General features: G+C 38.0%; 1 protein-coding gene and 1 long non-coding RNA gene across 2 annotated transcripts; one reads left to right on the top strand and one right to left on the bottom strand.

Moving 5' to 3' along the window:
- The first annotated feature begins 584 nt into the window (after positions 1–584).
- Positions 585–10,405, top strand: LOC139984524 (monocarboxylate transporter 14-like). Its single transcript, XM_071998436.1, has 4 exons — positions 585–961; positions 6,350–6,493; positions 8,039–8,893; positions 10,275–10,405. Exons 1-4 carry the CDS (start codon positions 772–774, stop codon positions 10,403–10,405), a joined length of 1,320 nt encoding a protein of 439 aa, XP_071854537.1. The 5' UTR covers positions 585–771.
- Positions 10,406–14,848: 4,443 nt separating this feature from the next.
- On the bottom strand, positions 14,849–18,146 carry LOC139984681 (uncharacterized). The gene is made up of 2 exons (XR_011799145.1): positions 18,090–18,146; positions 14,849–15,801 (listed from the first exon to the last, which is right to left on the bottom strand). It is a non-coding gene; the product is annotated as an uncharacterized lncRNA (long non-coding RNA).
- Between the last annotated feature and the right edge of the window lie 475 nt (positions 18,147–18,621).

The raw sequence follows: 18,621 nt of genomic DNA, 5'->3' as shown, positions 1-18,621 counted from the left end.
CAAATACTGGTATAGGTTTAGTTTAGTAGAAAAAAAAGGATCAGGAGGGGACACTTTAAGTCCCCATCAAGGACCCTATAGAGAGAAAAAAAAACTGAAGACACAAACACTCAGACCCGATTACAATGCTTAAAGTGCTTGTCCAAAGCATTCTTAAACCCATTGACACTACTTGCAAGTACAATTTTCTCAGGCAAACCATTCCACTCATTCACAACCCTATTAGAAAAAAAGTTATGCCGAATTTTAATCCTACTATGTGACTTTTGGAGTTTAAGACCTCTGGTTATTTCATTTTTGATGTTAGTAACGTACAGAGTGGACAGATTCACTCCTTCCATCATAACTATATTAAATATCTCAGAATCATCGACAAAACTATCGTCACCGTCTGAAATTTACATTCATCTGTGAAACAATACAGCCAATACAACAGGTAATGAGTTAACATTTACGAGTTCTAAATGTTTGCACTTTACTTCTCACGATCATTATAGGCTACCATCGTATATACTGCCTTTGTGTACGTCGTATAACATACGGCTCTGATTCAAGAAGGGAAACACAAGAGAAACAGCGCCGTTATAGTTGATACTGAATATAACTATCGCACATGATAGAATCCACAAAGGGACTAGTACAGGGAGCCAGGGCTATGATTACAGCTCAGTAACAGTGTATATTGATCTAGAGTTAGCTGTTGTCACCCCAAAAAATAGTTTTAAAGTAAATAATTAGCGTTCCCAAAATTAATGACTAGAGTAACAAAAAATGACTAGCGGGATTATAAATCAACGTTCAATCGGTGTGTTTCTATCTGGCGTTACGATGGTATTTCTCTTCACGGGTTCATTCAAAGCAAATGGTGTTCTATATACCGATACCATGGACGAATTCCAATCATCAAACTTTCTAATTGGGAGCGCTTACGTATTACAAGCAGCGTCGGCATTCACTATCGGTAAGTGAAATTCGATTCCCCTAACTCGAAACTGGTTGGTGTACAGAGTTGTCGTCTTGCTAAGCAGGCAGTTTTTTATTATTAATTATAATAAGTATTAGTTTTAATATTATGATTATTGTTGTTATTATGATTATGATGATGATGATGATTGTTATTATCATCATCATCATCATTATCATTATCATTATCATCATCATCATCATCATCATCATCATCATCATCATCATCATCATCATCATCATCATCATCATCATCATCATCATCATCATCATCATCATCATCATCATCATCATCATCATCATCATCATCATCATCATCATCATCATCATCATCATCATCATCATCATCATCATCATCATCATCAACATCATCATCATCATCATCATCATCATCATCATCATCATCATCATCATCATCATCATCATCATCATCATCATCATCATCATCATCATCATCATCATCATCATCATCATCATCATCATCATCATCATCATCATCATCATCATCGATTTTTAAATACTAATTGAAAATACTTGCCCCCATCCCACTGTTTACCCCTCCGAATCCCCACCCGATGAGGCAGTTTTATAATCTCTCAGCCTGATCCTTCAAAGTAAAGATGTTTATTTTACGCAAATGAATCATTCTGATTTATTAGCAAAAGTATAGATCAAATTTCTCTATAGAAGTGTAAACGTAGAATGCTTGATCTGCTCGCCATGCATGTTTGCCAAAAAACAGTTTAGTTCAATGATCGGAAGTCAACACACTATAGTGTCAAGTGTAAAATAAAAGTAACCAGCGTAGCGAGACTGGAAGCCAGCTGCCAATTACAGAGGCACACTCTACGATCGGGAATTGCATGCTGTGTTTTGTTTCTGCAGGGTACACGTATATTATTCTACGAAGATCTAGAGAATCAGTGCTACTGTATAGTTTCACACAATTGCTGTACATGCACTGTGCATTACATACATAAGTATAAATATGCAAGGAGGCTCACTACTTGCTGTATAGTGCAGTAGAGCATATATAGTATACAGTACTTTTTCTCATTTTATTTTTTATTTTTTACCACACTTGGTTTCTTTATTGGTAACATTCTTGTGCCAATTCGAATATATTAGGATACAATCAGGTCAAAAACCTTTTACAAGTAATGATAAGTACATACAAAAACAATGATGAATCGTAATTAACTGAACAGTATAGTGCAATTACTAAATGAGTCTTTTAACTGCTCTTAAGAAATAAAAGCTTTTCCTCTTTGCTTGAGTTCTTTCTCAAGTTAAATAGCAAATTTTAACTTATATAAAAAATCCCTAAATCTCATTTCCGTGTTTGTAATTTTTTTTTTTTACTGAAGATGAAGTACTTGAGATGAAAAATTAAAAAATGATATGGGTGATTTCACAGAATAATAAAACCCAAAGCAAATGTCATTCTTCGAAAGTATAAATTGTCTGCCAAAAATAACTTGCTCCACATCTAAAATAAAGTTCGATATAATAGGGCAGTCCCAAAACAGATGTAACAGGGTCTCATCATAGCGGCCACAAAAGTGACATCGTGGGTTACCGATTTGCCCTATTTTATGACGGTAGTGGTTTGTTCCAATAATGCGATGGAGGAAGCGAAATTGGAAATACTGCATCTTGGAATCTCATTGGGTGCATGGCTGTGATATTAAAATAAAGATTCCATTTGGCTACAGCCGCAGGAGGAGTACTAACACGAGTAATAAGCTAGGTTATTATAAATGTATGTAGAGACAGCGGGAATAAACTGGGGATAATCACTAGAGCTATCAACAATATCCTTGTAAACCTTCATCAGTCCATCCTTCCATGCTCTAGGGATAGAGGAAAAAATTTCATAGTAAACATTAAATGGGCAATATTCTAATCTATACTTCTCTTCAAGGGCGTAGGAACCGGGGGGCTGGGGGACGCCAGCCCCCCCAGTGAAAAATATGGAGGGGCGGAAGTATCATTCCGCCCCCCCCCCCCCGCTTCGCAAGTCAGAAAACCTCTTTTTCATTTCCAAATGAGAAAAAAATCTCATTTGGAGCACCAAATTGCATCTAAGGCCAGGTGAAAATGCAAAATTATTTACAAAATGGAATGGGTGTTGAAGTGTGCTATATTGCACCAAATTGCATCTGAGGCCACCTGGAAATGCAAGAAAATTCCAAAGGGGAGGGGGACACCCCCTCCCTTAGCCCCCTCCCCAAGCCGGCCATCAGACTTCAGCCCCCCCCCCCACTCAAAAGTACCTTCCTACGCCACTGCTTCTCTTTGAAACGCAGTATTGACAATGGACGATTGTCATTGTCAAACAGATGTTTCACCTGCCTAATACCTTGAGTTGTAAAATACCATCTTATTGTTATTTTTTATAAACGAATTGTTCTAAATTATCTGTTCTCCATAGTTGGAATTAGGCGTAATGAAAGATTGCAATGACCATGCATGGCAGACATCATAAATAAATGCATTAGTAATATGAATGTCGTTTATTTTATAATTACAGTTAAACAAAAGGGATTTGCCGTGACTTTTTCAAATGAAAATCGAAAACAGTTTCCAGTAGTTATCGCTACTGTCGTTATATCTGTTCACCCAGGTACACTCAAGACTATGGATAAAATAGCCTCGAGAGCTCAGGTGGAAAATTCAAACTAAAAGGGTCTGATCTGTTATTGGTAAAAGAGACGCCTAATAAAGCAACAGGACGGTTAGACCAGTTCAACCCAAAAATGTTACGGAACCATGGCTCCCTCTGTGTCTGTCTACCTAGTGGGAAAAGGGAAGATTTTTCCATATTGACTTTTAGACCCGATGACTTCTCAAAAGTACTAAAAGTACTAATAGTTTCTTTTAAAGAACTATAACTACCGTCTAAAAAGATGGTCGCATCGTCCGCATATTGTAAAATGTTAATGTTGTTGTCAAATAGAGATATACCATTGAAAGCATTATTATTATTTACACACAATGTGAGAACCTCAGCAAAAATTAGAAATATAAGGGCTTAAGGGACAACCTTGGCGTACTCCACGGGATATTTTAAAATCAGGGCATGAGTATGCATAATTGTTAATGATTCTGGCGGAATTGTTAGAATACAGAGTTTGAACCCAGTTAATAAAACTTTCCCCAAAACCAAAGAATCTAAGGGAGGTGAAAATAAACTCCCATTCCACACTGTCAAATGCTTTTTCGAAGTCCACGAGGAACAATAAACCTGTTTTGTTACTCGTGTTACAATACTGAAGCAGATCAAGAACGAAGCGGACCCAATAAAGCGGTTTTTAAGGAAACCCGTCTGACTATTGCTAATGACTTTGGAGAGAATAAGTTTAATTCTTGTTGATAATACTTTGGCGCAGATCTTGTAGTCAGTGTTGAGGAGTGAGATTAGACGATAGTTTTTAATAAAGTCCTTATCCTTGCCATGCTTTGGAATTAATGTAATGATTGAACGACCCTGCTCGGCAGACAAGTAAAAATTAGTATTAGGGTAATTTAAAGCATTTACCACACAATATCAACGATAACTGGCCAAAATTTCTTGTAAAAATCGACTGATAGTCCATCGCTAGTGGGGAGTTACCAATGGACAGTGTATTCAGAGCGTCAACACACTCGGCAGACGTCAGAGGCCCATCACAGCAATCTGCTTCATTCATACTCAGCTTATTATAATTAAGAATATTGGAAAAAATTAATGATGGGTCCACCTCTCCACTGGTATACCAAAAAAATACAATAGATTTTTATCTGTGTTTTATTCCAATACATAGATAAATAAGGCACTGTAGATGTTTGCCTATTACGACTATATATATATACCTTGGATGACACCATATCATTAGTGGTGTAAAGTGTCTTTGATAGGTTTTGTGTATTGCTGCATTAGCGTATATTGATTTCAGTGCAATACTTTGAACTTTTGATTTTTGTTTCTAACGTTGTTCTTTCACTGCCATGTAGTGTGATTGGTACTGCCTCATGATATTAGGTTATCCCTACGGTAAACAGTACAGTAAACAGTAACACAGTATAGTTTAGTACAGTATACAATAACGCAGTATAGGGTAGCACAGTATACAGTACAGTATACAGTAACATAGTATAGTGTAGTACAGTAGACATTAACACAATATAGTATAGTATAGTATACAGTGCAGTAAACAGTAACACAGTATAGTTTAGTACAGTATACAATAACGCAGTATAGGGTAGCACAGTATACAGTACAGTATACAGTAACACAGTATAGTGTAGTACGTACAGTATACAGTAACACATGGTATATAGTGCAGCACAGTATACAATACAGTAGACATTAACACAGTATAGTATAGTACAGTAGACATTAACACACTTTAGTATAGTACAGTAGACATTAACACAATATAGTATAGTACCGTATACAGTACAGTAAACAGTAACACAGTATAGTTTAGTACAGTATACAATAACGCAGTATAGTGCAGCACAGTATACAGTACAGTAGAAATTAACACAGTATAGTATATACAGTAGACATTAACACAGTATAATATAGTACAGTAGACATTAACAAAATATAGTATAGTACAGTATACGTGCAGTAAACAGTAACACAGTATAGTGTAGCACAGTACACAGTACAGTATACAGTAACACAGTATAGTGTAGCACAGTATACAGTACAGTATACAGTAACACAGTATAGTGTAGCACAGTATACAGTACAGTATACAGTAACACAGTATAGTGTAGCACAGTATACAGTACAGTATACAGTAACACAGTATAGTGTAGCACAGTATACAGTACAGTATACAATAACACACGGTATAGTGCAGAACAGTATACAGCACAGTAGAAATTAACACAGTATAGTATATACAGTAGACATTAACACAGTGTAATATAGTACAGTAGACATTAACAAAATATAGTATAGTACAGTATACAGTGCAGTAAACAGTAACACAGTATAGTGTAGCACAGTACACAGTACAGTATACAGTAACACAGTATAGTGTAGCACAGTATACAGTACAGTATACAGTAACACAGTATAGTGTAGCACAGTACACAGTACAGTATACAGTAACACAATATATATATATATAGCACAGTATATAGTTTTACATTCTAACATTTGTGAATCGCATCAAGGGCATTCCTTAGCAACCCCCATTAAATTATAATGAGCGAAAAATAATCAGACAAGAAACGGAAGAAGAAAAACCATATATTAGAATAAATACTAAACACAAACACACCGTAGTGGATAACAAACGGGTCATATTACAAATCTTATAATTCACTATTTTCAAAGTGAACTATTTTAACTCACTACAATTCTTTTTCTGGTTATTGTTAATAGCCGGAATCGCAGGATCTGCCTTCCCGGGAATTAGCAACCGTTCCCTTGGTGTGACAGGGGGTATTCTTTATGGCCTTGGGTTTACCTGTCAAGGCTTTATGGGGACAAGTCTCTGGCATCTTTTCACCTTTCTGGGGATAACTGGTAAGATACAGTTGAAAAGGACACTTGAATTAACGTTTTTTTTTTTTTTATCTTTTTAATTTTATAAGTTCCTGATATTTGTGTTGTGCCCAAGCTTAGACATGCCAAAAATTGCTAAAATGTTTTGAAATGCTTCTTGGAGTTCCTGCAGGCATTGAGGATGATTCACTTAGAGAATTTAATGTCTAAGAGAGGGACAAATACTCTTAAGCGAGTGAGTGAATAGCGCGTTACGAGAATAAACCAGAGTGGTTGCTACATTTGACTTTCTAACGTGCTAAAAGGGGCAATACTGGTCACCATGAAGACTGGTCACTCAAGATTGCGCCTGCGCACGATAATCAAAATATGTTCCATAAACTGATACTCCCCCAGCCATAGCCTTTTACGGTGGATCTGTGAAACAGACTGATATCAATTATTAAAGGACTGATATCAATGGCGTGTATGTCTGATATCAATTATGTCAAGAGTTGATATCAATTTTACAACACTGATAATAATTGCCTATGACTGATATCAATTATGTAAAGGACTGATATCAATTGCGTATATGACTGATATCAATTATGTTTAGGACTGGTATCAATTGCCTATATGGCTGATATCAATTATGTAAAGGACTGATATCAATTGTGAATACGTCTGATATCAATTATATAAAAGATACATATCAATTACCGGTATGTAAAGGATTGATATCAATTGCGTATATGACTGATATGAATTATGTTAAGGACTGATATCAATTGCTTATATGACTGACATCAATTATGTAAAGGATTGATATCAATTATGTTAAGGACTGATATCAATTGGGTATATAACTGACAGGTATGAATTATGTAAAACTCTGATATAAATAAGCGTGTATGACTGATATCAACTACGAATATGACTGATATCAATAATGTAAAGGACTGATATCAACTGATATATATGACTGATATTAATTATATAAAATAACTGATATCAATTTGTGTGTATGACTGATATCAATTATATAAAATAACTGATATCAATTTGCGTATATGACTGATATCAATTATATAAAAGAATGATCTTGACTATATCAAGGACTGATATCAATAACGTGTTATGACCATGACGGACCACCTATACTGCGATCCATTCTGGAGAAGAATCGAGAGTTTTAGATAGCCAACATAAAAGACTTGCCAACAACCGTATACCTTCAATTGGGGACACGATATTGTGATGGGGTTTTCAACTAGCAGTGTATCCACGTAAGTGTCACATTGTCCGCCACAATAATACCCTTTAAGATTGTAGGTCAAGAGAAGTATCGAACACGGATCAGAAAGGTCGACCTATAAGAGTACTATGTATGTTGTGAAATTTGAATCCGCACATATAGACTACAGAAAACACAGATTTTTTAATCATATTTAACTAATAAGTTCTTTCTAGACATAATTAAAAGGTATCCGGCATTTTTTTTGGGGGGGGGGAGGGGGGGCTAACTGTGATCCATTCTTACATGTGTCCTTTCTTATCTTTTCTTGTACTTTCTTATATTTTCAGCGATAGGTGGTGGTCTGATACATTTCGCGCTGTTTATGGCGTTCATGGAACATTTCAAAGACAAATTTCCAGTGGCGCTTGCCGCTAGGGAGTTGAGTACATACATAGGAATCTCCGTGATGCCACCGTTAATAGAGGTTTTTCGTTCATACTACGGCCTGCATGGTTCGTATTTACTTCTAGGAGCCATATCGTGGAACTTTATTGTCTGTGGAGTGTTACTGAAACCTGTTATCGGTGCTGAAGAGCAGCGGATGAACCATAATTTTGGGAGCGGTAAAATGTTCGCACGGTTGAAGCGGAGATTTTGCGGAAAACGGGATCATCGTTTAATTCACAATGGTGCAAAAGAAGATGACATGGGTGACAATATTTTGATATCCATGTTTAGTCATTCCTCAGTTATAAACCACCCAAATTTCGGTATTTTCTTAACTATACATTCGATTTTTTACTACACCTTTTCAGCTTGGGCATTATTTTTGGTTCCTTTCGGCGTATCTCTCGGTTACACATCTAATGAAGCGGTTTACCTATCAACGGCTGGTGGGTTGGGTGGGTTCTGCGGTAAATTGCTCTCAATCCTACTATTTCATTTTGACAAAGTGAACATCATTTCTGGAGGGCTTTTGCCATCCTGCTTAATCTCCATTGGTCTACTCGTGTACATAGTGACATCTAGTTACCCTCTTCTGATACTGTCATCCTTTCTCTGTGGTTTCACGCTCGGATACGCAGATTCTACATTGAATGGAATGATACCGGACTACCTTTGCAGACATCATGTGAGAAACGGATCAGCAATTAGTTATCTCTATGGTGGAATAGCGATGCAACTTGGTGGATCCATTTCCGGTTAGTTATTGTGTTGGCTGCTAGGCATGCGCAGACCATCGTGGTATCGTGGTAGCTGTTGTCTATGTTTTACTGTCGTTCTTTCTTGTAACGAACGTTATCCAGTATTAAATATTCTGTCGGTCGGATATCCGGGGTTTTCAGTGACCTTAGGTCAAATTGCAGCCATTAAAAAGATGTAGTACTTGGGCACACATAATTAACGATAAACCCCGCCACAAGTTTTGGTTTAAATACCGCAATCAGTGAGATTTGCTACTTATAAAGATAGCCTACACTTCAGAACGCATAAAGAAATGAGCAAATGCTCGACGGATAGACCGGCCCTTAACGATATCAGTACGGGAGAAAGCCTCGATGGAGGAATTCTTCCGGACTGGTTACACTTAGTAAATTTATAAAAAAAAAATATCGGGGGGGGGGGGGGAGGGGCTCGAATATAGTTAAAAAATCAACAATTACGTGATTGATGATCAAAGTTTTGAACTACTTAAAACCATATACCCAAATTTTGCATACAGAATGAATGTAGGCTACGCCACAATCTACTTAGTCGAACAATTTCGAATACACACACGTGCAATTCACTCCACAATACACAATGTTTTCACTCCAGCAACATCACGTAATGAGAGTTTAACAGCAAATGACGTATATGTGATCGACAAAAAAAAGGGTTCATCAGTGATTTTTTTTTTATATTACTAATAGAAATCACATTTTCAAGTAAAAGAATTGACTCAGAGGTTGCTCTACGTTAACATCATAAAAAGCGTTTCCAAAAGTCGTATTGTTTGCAGTTTAAATTGTCAAAAATATGCCTAATTGTTGAGCATACAGAATTCCATGAAGCAAGCAAATGGCTGAGTGGCGTCATATGAACGTAACTTATTTAAATAAATAAAATGTGTAAAAATAAGTTGGCCTGACGTTTCGATCCTAGCAGGAGCTTCTTCAAAGGCTTAAAAAAAGGCAAAAATTCTTCAAAGGCTAATTTTTTTTCAGTCTTTGAAGAAGATCCTGCTAGGATCGAAACGTCAGACCAACTTACTTTTTCACATTCTACTACACAGGCTCTCTAGTGGATAATCAGTTTGCTTACAGTTTTATTTTATTTTGAAATAAATAAAATAAGATGAAACCAACCGAAGAAGGACGGTATAAGGCCGTACCGTCAAACTAACCAATCAAAAACAGAAGCTGTAGGTTTAGTTCTTCATTGAAATTCTTAAATTTTGCAACACTAAAATCCTCACCTTGTGTCTATTTTAGCAATTGGTATAGGCTACTGTTGTAGTAAATGTAGACCTACCAACTTGAAGTAATCCAGTTGTTATAAACTTGCATTGCTAATGTATATTTTCCATGGTTGTTCTTTCAGGCGCCATCTTGGATTATACATCTTCTTACACGTGGTTATTTTCTATCATGGTTCTCTCACATCTGTGCATGGGAGTATTGGCATTAATATTGCAACTGCGAGATTCAGAAATTGCTGAATGTATAGGCTAATGAAACATATGAAACCGTGCCGAGACGAGATTTAAGTTAAGCAAGTAGAAAGAGAGAAGGTGCAATGAATGGCCAACGTATCAACAATGATTGATATTACTAGCTAGTGATCAGTGGCGGAGCTAGGGGTATTGGTCAGGAGGGCTGAGAATGGTCTGTAGGCAAGGGCGGCGGAACGGGGGAACGGGGGGCACAGGGGGCACGTGCCCCCCACTTTTCCTCAGGTTAAAAATGTGCCCTTTTTCTACATAAAAATTGAGATGTCTCAAGTTAGCAAGAGGCCAGGGTGAACCAGAATGAACACTCGGGGAGGGCCGTTTCCAGCCATCTGAGGGGTTTGTAAAACCAAAAATTTTCTTGTACGCTCCGCGCCAACCGATGGTGGCGCTCCGCTCAGATAGTCGTGCATACAACTTTGCAAATCCTGGCTACGCCCCTGACTTTTAATGAATTTCTGTGGGTCAAACTCAAAACTATTTCGAATGGAAATAATTTGTTAAGATATTGACAAGAAATAAACTCTAATTCGGAAGATTCTCCTACATTAGCAACTAGCATGATTTCACCTCATTTTGTCTCAAAAGAAAACTTGTTCCTTCCCAATTTCCCATTTTTTTCCCAATTTGCACATTGGATATTGTAGTGCTAGTATGCATATTTTCCTTGAGCGGGGAGGGGGTGGGCGTTGATGGAGTGATGTGTATACGCAAATAAGATAATACAATAAGAGTTATAAAGGGTACTAAATATAAGGCTGCATCATCAGTCCAATCGAATTTCTGCAAAGTGCCCTTTGATGTCGGTGCCCCCCAGATTAAAAGTGCTTCCGCCGCCCTTGTCTGTATAGGGGCGCTTTCGACACTATCAGAGCCGTGTCTCTATATACGGCTCTGGACACTATCTAAGCGGAGCGCCACCACTGGTTGGCGCGTAGCGTACAGAAAATTTGTGAGTAAAGATACTCCCTAGATCGCCGGAAATGACCCTTTTCGGGCCTGGCCAATTTGCAGATAAACGAAGAATAAATAGGTGTCATCGCCAAATTACACTAACAAAATGTGACAAATGTCAATAAGTAGATGAGAGCGCAATAAAAAAGTCAAAATTCTAGAATAATTAAAAATTGGCAAAGAGCCGAAAAGGGCGCCAGCAGTCCATGTGAGTCCGTCAGGGGAGGGGGATTTCCCCCTGACTGTATGGACGCTCCGCCACTGCTAGTGATGGATTCTACAATAACAATTTAGTGCGTAAGTCAATGAGGTGAAAACAGTGGCGTAGCTAGGATTTTTTGAATGGGGGGCTGTTCTTTCTTGTGGGGGGGGGGCGGAGGTTACTATCTAAGCGGAGCGCCACCTTGGTTGGCGCGGAGCGTACAGAGAAAATTTGAGATTTCAGCACCCCCCAGATCGCAGGAGATGGCACCTGTGGATCATTGCTTTTGTAGGTAATTCTACGTAACGCCCCACAATACCCGTCAGCCCCACTTTTCCAGGTTTTAAGCCCATTATTTGTTCAGAATTTGAATAATAAATTCACTTCAAAACATACCCATAATGTTGCACAAAATTTCATCTATGGACAACCAATATAGAAAAACCCCCCTCAACCACTAACAGACCGGTCAAAATTGTACGAGTAGAGGGAAGTATGATGAAGAATGCTGGTCAAGGAATTTTCGAAAATTCAGACAGTTAAATTATTGGTGTACAAATATTAAAACCTCTTATAACGGCTACTATAAAACTTCGATATCATAGAAAATACCAAAAAAAATATGCTCGAGGGGGAGGGCGGTGTCCACCCCTTCACCCCCCTCCCTTGGCTACGCACCTGCGGTTAGAAATCTTGTAGGAACAGGCCAAATGGAAACCCAGTGAACCCATATCGATGTGGATCATATATATGATTGTACGTACTTACACTCATACACAAGATGCAAACCAAATTTCATTACGGATGCGGTCCGTCTAGCTATTCGTTTCGAAAAAAAAGTAAAAACTACTTTCGGTCATATATAGTAACAAATTGTGACACGGTTAGACAGGCGCTTTGCGAGGAATTTGCCAAGGGAGGGGCAAAGCTTGTACCCAGACTTTCTAAGCGTAGCGCCACCATAAGTGGGCGCGAAGCGCAAAAGAAAATTTTGGCCGAAAATGACTCCCAGATCGCTGGAAATGGCACTTCCCAGGCCTTGTAAGTTGCATCTAAGCATTTTCTATTTTGAAATTACTAGCGATATCATAAAAAAATACAAAACATATGCTTAAAAAAAGCTATGCCACCAAATATTGGGGGGGGATATTAGATACTATATCCCCCCACCTAAAATATTGGAAGGGGGGACATGTCCCCCCGTCCCCCCCCCCCCCATGATCGCCGCCCATGAATACCTGATACCTCGGCTCAGTACAAACGGAGCCAATCTTTTGATAGATTGTTGCGCTAGGTGGAAGCACTGAACATATTTTCAGCAGATATCGATATCACGCAGCACAACAAGGTTCGTGGTGTATGGTCGCAATCGTCGCATCGACCATTGCCATGCCATGCTGTGTGACCATTCTCATGATTACTACAGATATTGTATTATTCTTATTCTGCCAGATGCAGACGAGAAAATTGTGTAACTCTATTTCCCAAATGATTGAACAAAAAATATTACTGAATCGCACTGATGAGTGTTTTTTTTTATCATATTTTTTACCCCATTCCCAGTGGGGGGGGGGCCAGCCGATTTCATGGTGGGGCCTCGGCCCCCCCCCCCGGCCCCCCGTAGCTACGCCACTGGGTGAAATTATTTGGATGATGCTACCTTATGCAAGTAGGAGTGTCGAACTAAAAATAGTCTGGAACTCTCACTCTACAGTAGGAAAACGTACCAAACATGGAAGGTCATGTGACAGTATTTGCTTATGATGTGGATGATAACCTTGTTCAGATTTTATTTTCCGTCTCATAGATTGCTTGGTCTGGATGGACCCTGGCTACTATTCCAACTTCTAGATAACGCTTCTTTCGAAAGTCCACCTTGTTGTATCGAATGTTTCCCCCCCCCCCCTGTTTTATCGTCAAACTTTCACGACATTCAAGCAAAAGGGATGCTATCGTGACAAAATTCGTGAAATTCCGAGAGAATATGTAAATTAATTCAAAATTCAGCAAGCTTTACCGAATATGTTGCGACAATGCGGTATTCCTGTGCAGCTTGAACTAAAAACAGACATTTCCCTAGTTCGTAACACATACCTGAAAGGTGGGGGGGGGGGAGGGGGGAATGTCAGTATGTGGGATACAGCTCAGGCGGGATCCAGGGTCTATTAAGTACCCCTGGAAATAAAATGAGTCTCGGTGATAAAATTTGCCCATGTGGACTGTCTCCACGCTCTCAATACCAGTAATGTCATTAATTCCAATATAGTTCGAAAATATCGTAAAGTACCCGCAAATTTTATATCAAATATTACTGGGGTTTGTATATTATCATTAGGCCTATTATTTGTTATTTCGCTCATAATTTGTTGCTTATTCCAAGTAAAACACAAGCACACTCATGGTAACTAAAATAGTAATAATAATGATAAAATTATTGTATTTATGTAGCAATATATATATTTTTTATTATGATTAATTTCCACATACTGCCAGAAGATGGGACATAAATGATGGTATAAACAGACTAAGTATATATGAACTCTTAACCAGATTTTCATTTAGGACAAAAAAAGAAAAAGAAAAAAAAAATAACTAGATGTTATCTGGTATTGATAATTAAATTAGAACACAGTCTGGGTCGGAAAATTATGTAAAATTAGATATAATTAATTTAGTGGCTTTCATGAATAACATGAAACACAACACTTTATGGTGTTTGGCAACAAGGGGAGGGGGAGGGATTGAAGTGGTCGGGTGTGGGGGGGGAGGGATTGAAGTGGTCGGGTGTGGGGGGATGGGGAGGGATTGAAGTGGTCGGGTGTGGGGGGGGGGGGTCTGTGTGCATGGCTGTGGTTTAAAGGGAAAAGCTGCACAATTTGTTTTTGAATTTGATTAACTAAAGAATAGAAAAGAAAAGAACAGAAAACGTTTATAACAGTTTTTTTTTTGTAAACTTGATTTATACAGTCAATAAAATTTCATTTCATGGAATTTTTGTTGTGTGGATAATATTAACAAGTTTCATCAGTGTTACCAGAAAAAAAAGTATATATCTTAACTTATTTTTCAGGTTACTGTGCATTTAAGAAAGAAGCATTTATGCCTCAACTTCTTGATCTGATGAAGTACAATTTCTTTCTATTTTCCCCCCTTTTGTAGAGAAATTGCAAAGGGTTGTTTTCCGAACACAATCAGCAGTTATGGAAATTGTTCTTAGAAGAACGAAGAGCTCTCTTATAGCAGTAAAAAATAATACACATATCAATCTATTTCTTTGCATTTCTTACTTGGTGGGGGGGGGGGAGGAGGCTCCCAGAGAATTTTTTTTCAACCTGACCCCCAACAATAGTACACAAATGCCCCAGTTAGCCTCGCGAATGCAGAGAAATGGAACAATCTTTTGCATATTGACCGTATCACATTATTTCTAACCTCCAGATTTCGACCCAGGGAGGGGAGGGAGGGGGCTGGTGCCCCCCTGTGCATATGCCTTTATACCACTTTTCACCATATATTGGTATTAAATCATTTCTTTTGATATCTTTGTGCTCTCTCTATTCTCTTGGACTAAATATCAAAAAAAGAAGAAACAAGAGATAGAAACATTGCCAGCAATAAGTAAGATCTTTAAGATTTTCAAGAGACAAAGCTAAGAGGAGGAACAATTATGTATTAAATACATATTTAATATTAGTATTAAATACAGACTCAAAAGAAAAACAGACTCTGTAGGCCGACGGAGAAAATTTTGGGGTAAAGGTAAGTCAAACCTTTTCAGTATATTACCATAGTATATCCTTATTTGTGTTGAGTAATCATAAATCCCCTCCCCCCCTGCCCAACTTTTTGATTTTTCATCATTTTTCTCACAGAGCAAGATACTGTACCTGCGGTGAAATCAAAGGAAACATATCAGATGTTATTCCGAGCTTAAATATATTATATAAACAGAGAAAAAACAACAGGAAGAGAAACCTGATGTTTCCATCAGAAGTTGAGTGGAGGAGGGTTGAAGCAAACCCTTAAATGCTGCTTTCAAGTTTCGGCCATGCAGTGTCTACTTTCCTCGTCCTACTTGTTCACTTGACTTCCGTCTAATAACTTTCACAACAGGTCTTGGATTTTCACGGTTTTCCTGACGGCGTTGGTAAATCCTTGATTGAACTGAAACCAGAGCTTTCCCGTGACGAGTTTCTCTTCTTCTGGTTCCTTCTCCTTGGCCCTGCAGTCCGTCCCTGACGAGTCTGTAAAGAAAAGCAAAAGAAGGCTGAGAAATGCTTGTTGCTGTCTGAACCAAACACTCGGTCACACCGTGACACTGATTCTACAGTTAAGGACAGAGATGGATCGTCACTGACTCTGACCCAGTTATACTGGTCACACTGTGACACCATTCATGTCACAATTATGGGCAAAACAGAGAGAGTTTGTTTTTGTTGCCTGTGTGTGATATCACATATTATGACACAATGTACTTATTCGAATAAAAAAAACTGTGTCAAACTTCCACATGTTATAACATCCGAGCAACCCAACTGCCATCAAGGAGGGACGTCTGACCATAGCGTTTCTTTTGATTTATTCTGTGATATCATTTTTCATTTTTGGGATTTCTTTTGACACTCTGATTCCTACAAATGGCAGTTAGTGTTTTGGTGTAGCTGTTACCAGCTGGATGAGTCTTTGCTTAGTAAATAAACAAGAAATAACTGTATAAAGTAGCAACCAGTAGCCCATCCTGTCATAAATTAAATTAATTAAAACACATTTACACTAATTAATGACACAGTTATAAGGCATTTCACTTTCTGTTACTAATCGAATACGAAACTGTCTAATATTTTCCACCCTTGCAGTAAAGCATGTATGATGGTAATGATATAAAATTTTTGTTTGGTACTTAAAAGGTGTGTTCCAGTAGCAGATAATTCCACATCATCTAAACCAGGGTTTCCCTAACTTTATCCCCCCACAACCTCCTGTGGATGTCAGAGTTGTCCACGAACCCCCAACTTTTCGAGACACGATCTGAGTCATTATTATACTATAATACGCATAACAGTACTTCGTAAACAATCAAGTATCACATGCAAGGTACGGTACGGTACTACAATGGCAATATATGCGTATGGAACGCAAAAAGAGTTTGTCGATAGGTACAACTTTTGTACATTACTAAATTATATGACATATCAGATGTTAGCTCAACAAAAAGTACTCTAGTTTTGACTTTCAGAAACTTCCCATACACCTCTGGGATGGACTCATGTACCCCCCTGGGGGTTCATGCAACCCACTTAGGGAACCTCTGGTCTAACGGAACAGAAAAATGTTCCACACTGTCAGTTGAAAATCCATTCTCATATTTTTATTTCTGACTCAAGATAGGGTAGACTGAATGCAACCTATTTAAATTGGCTAAACCCTCGAGTTTTACCTTGAAGTAGAACACTGTAGGTGGTCTGAGATTTCAAAACAGCTAATGTTCTTTAAACGCTGTTAGTACTTTCATACTTTTTGTACCGTAAACTTCTCGTTGATTTATCCTTGAAACCTGATAAACTTGAAATGTTATCTTGGCTACCAATATTCTCCGTGTTTAGAATGCCGTCAACAAAATGCAACTCTCTTGGGGAAATACTATTTTCCTGTGTGAATAAGTGAGTTAAATATCATAAAGAACCCCCCCCCCCCCCCCAAAAAAAAGAAAGAGTTTTTTCGGCTAAATTGACGTGTTGACATCTTCGCTTTGGTGTTGCCAGGTGCAAAACACCATGACATTTGACAATGAGGATGGGGGTTTGACCTAAAAATGCAGCACATTACCAGCATTTTTATCAAGCAATAAACATTCAGCCACAAGAAATTCCATTAGCTGGTGTGCTTCCCACCAAATTCAATCTTATAGCAGCATTTTGCGTTTTGTCACCGTTTTCCACTTTTTTGACAAGTCCATCAAGTTTTTACATATATCAATCACAAAACAGCAAACTTAAATATTAGCCAAGTTTTTTCCCTGCCAAAAGCGTTAAATTGGCGAGTAATTAAGGACATTTGCAGATAATGAGAAAAGTGTCCTCCGACAAATTACACATTTAATATTAATCGCATATAGTTCCCCCAACCCAATAGTTTGAATTCAACCAATCAGAGATGCAGGTTTAGTTATGAACCGTTGCTAAATATAGATTCAAAACGTCGAGTTGGTAACTTGGTACAACCAGCTCCCTGGACTCTAACAGCTCCCTGGTACAACTGCCATGGACAATCTATACAAATCAAGCATGGTGTTGTATTACGTATTGATCAATGACGTTCGTAGAGAAAAACAAAGTTGAAAGTTGTAAATTTTTCGACTTTTATGCCACCATTTGAAGTAAGATTTGAATAGATAAGCTAGTTAGGTATGTCGTTATGGCATCGTAGAATCAGTGAGGTTGAGAAAAACCATAGTAAAGGGCACAAAAAGCTGCTTAAAATCAAAGGTTTACTCTCAGTAGGTTTGTGCTTCTTTGGATACACGACGTATTACCTGGTTTTGGTTTCTGAGGGATCTTCTTAAATCGACTGAAGAAGTTTTTCACGGGCTGCAAGAGAAAAGAAAAGATATTTCAATATTTCAAAAAGATTATGTTTCTTCCTTCATCACTTAGCAGTAGATTTTCCTCTGGATGATTCTTTTAAAACTAAAGCACAGTCAAACTATTGACATCAATGACTCCTAAAAGTGAAGAAGCCATTTTGTTGGGTTTGGCAGACACAAACAAGTGAGAAATATTATCTTTCACAACTTGCAATAGCTCAATTTTAGATTGGAAAGGAGATAGTTGTCAAGACACATTTTAAATATCATAGGTTGTACAGAGGAGGATGAGGTCAAAGGTCCCCTTTAATTCAAATTTCTGTACATCTGTTGGACCAATGGATCCAACACTGCGGGTTCACGACCTGAAACAACTTTCTGTGGCTCAAAAAAATTGGGAATTTGGGAAGAAAACCAAATACGGTGTTTAGTATTTTCATTTTTTGGCTTTTGTATGTGGCACAGGGGAAGAGGATGAAAC

The sequence above is a fragment of the Apostichopus japonicus genome, chromosome 17, assembly GCF_037975245.1.
Source record: "Apostichopus japonicus isolate 1M-3 chromosome 17, ASM3797524v1, whole genome shotgun sequence".
Lineage (NCBI taxonomy): Eukaryota > Metazoa > Echinodermata > Holothuroidea > Aspidochirotida > Stichopodidae > Apostichopus > Apostichopus japonicus.
Note: the sequence above shows the minus strand (reverse complement) of the source record. Positions and strands in the feature narration are given on the sequence as shown.

Excerpts from the sequence above, each read along its gene's own strand:
- LOC139984524 (XM_071998436.1), top strand. The coding sequence starts at position 772 with ATGACTAGCGGGATTATAAATCAACGTTCAATCGGTGTGTTTCTATCT. Across the intron at positions 962-6,349 it reads AGCGTCGGCATTCACTATCG|CCGGAATCGCAGGATCTGCC; the intron begins GTAAGTGAAATT and ends TATTGTTAATAG. Across the intron at positions 8,894-10,274 it reads ACTTGGTGGATCCATTTCCG|GCGCCATCTTGGATTATACA; the intron begins GTTAGTTATTGT and ends TTGTTCTTTCAG.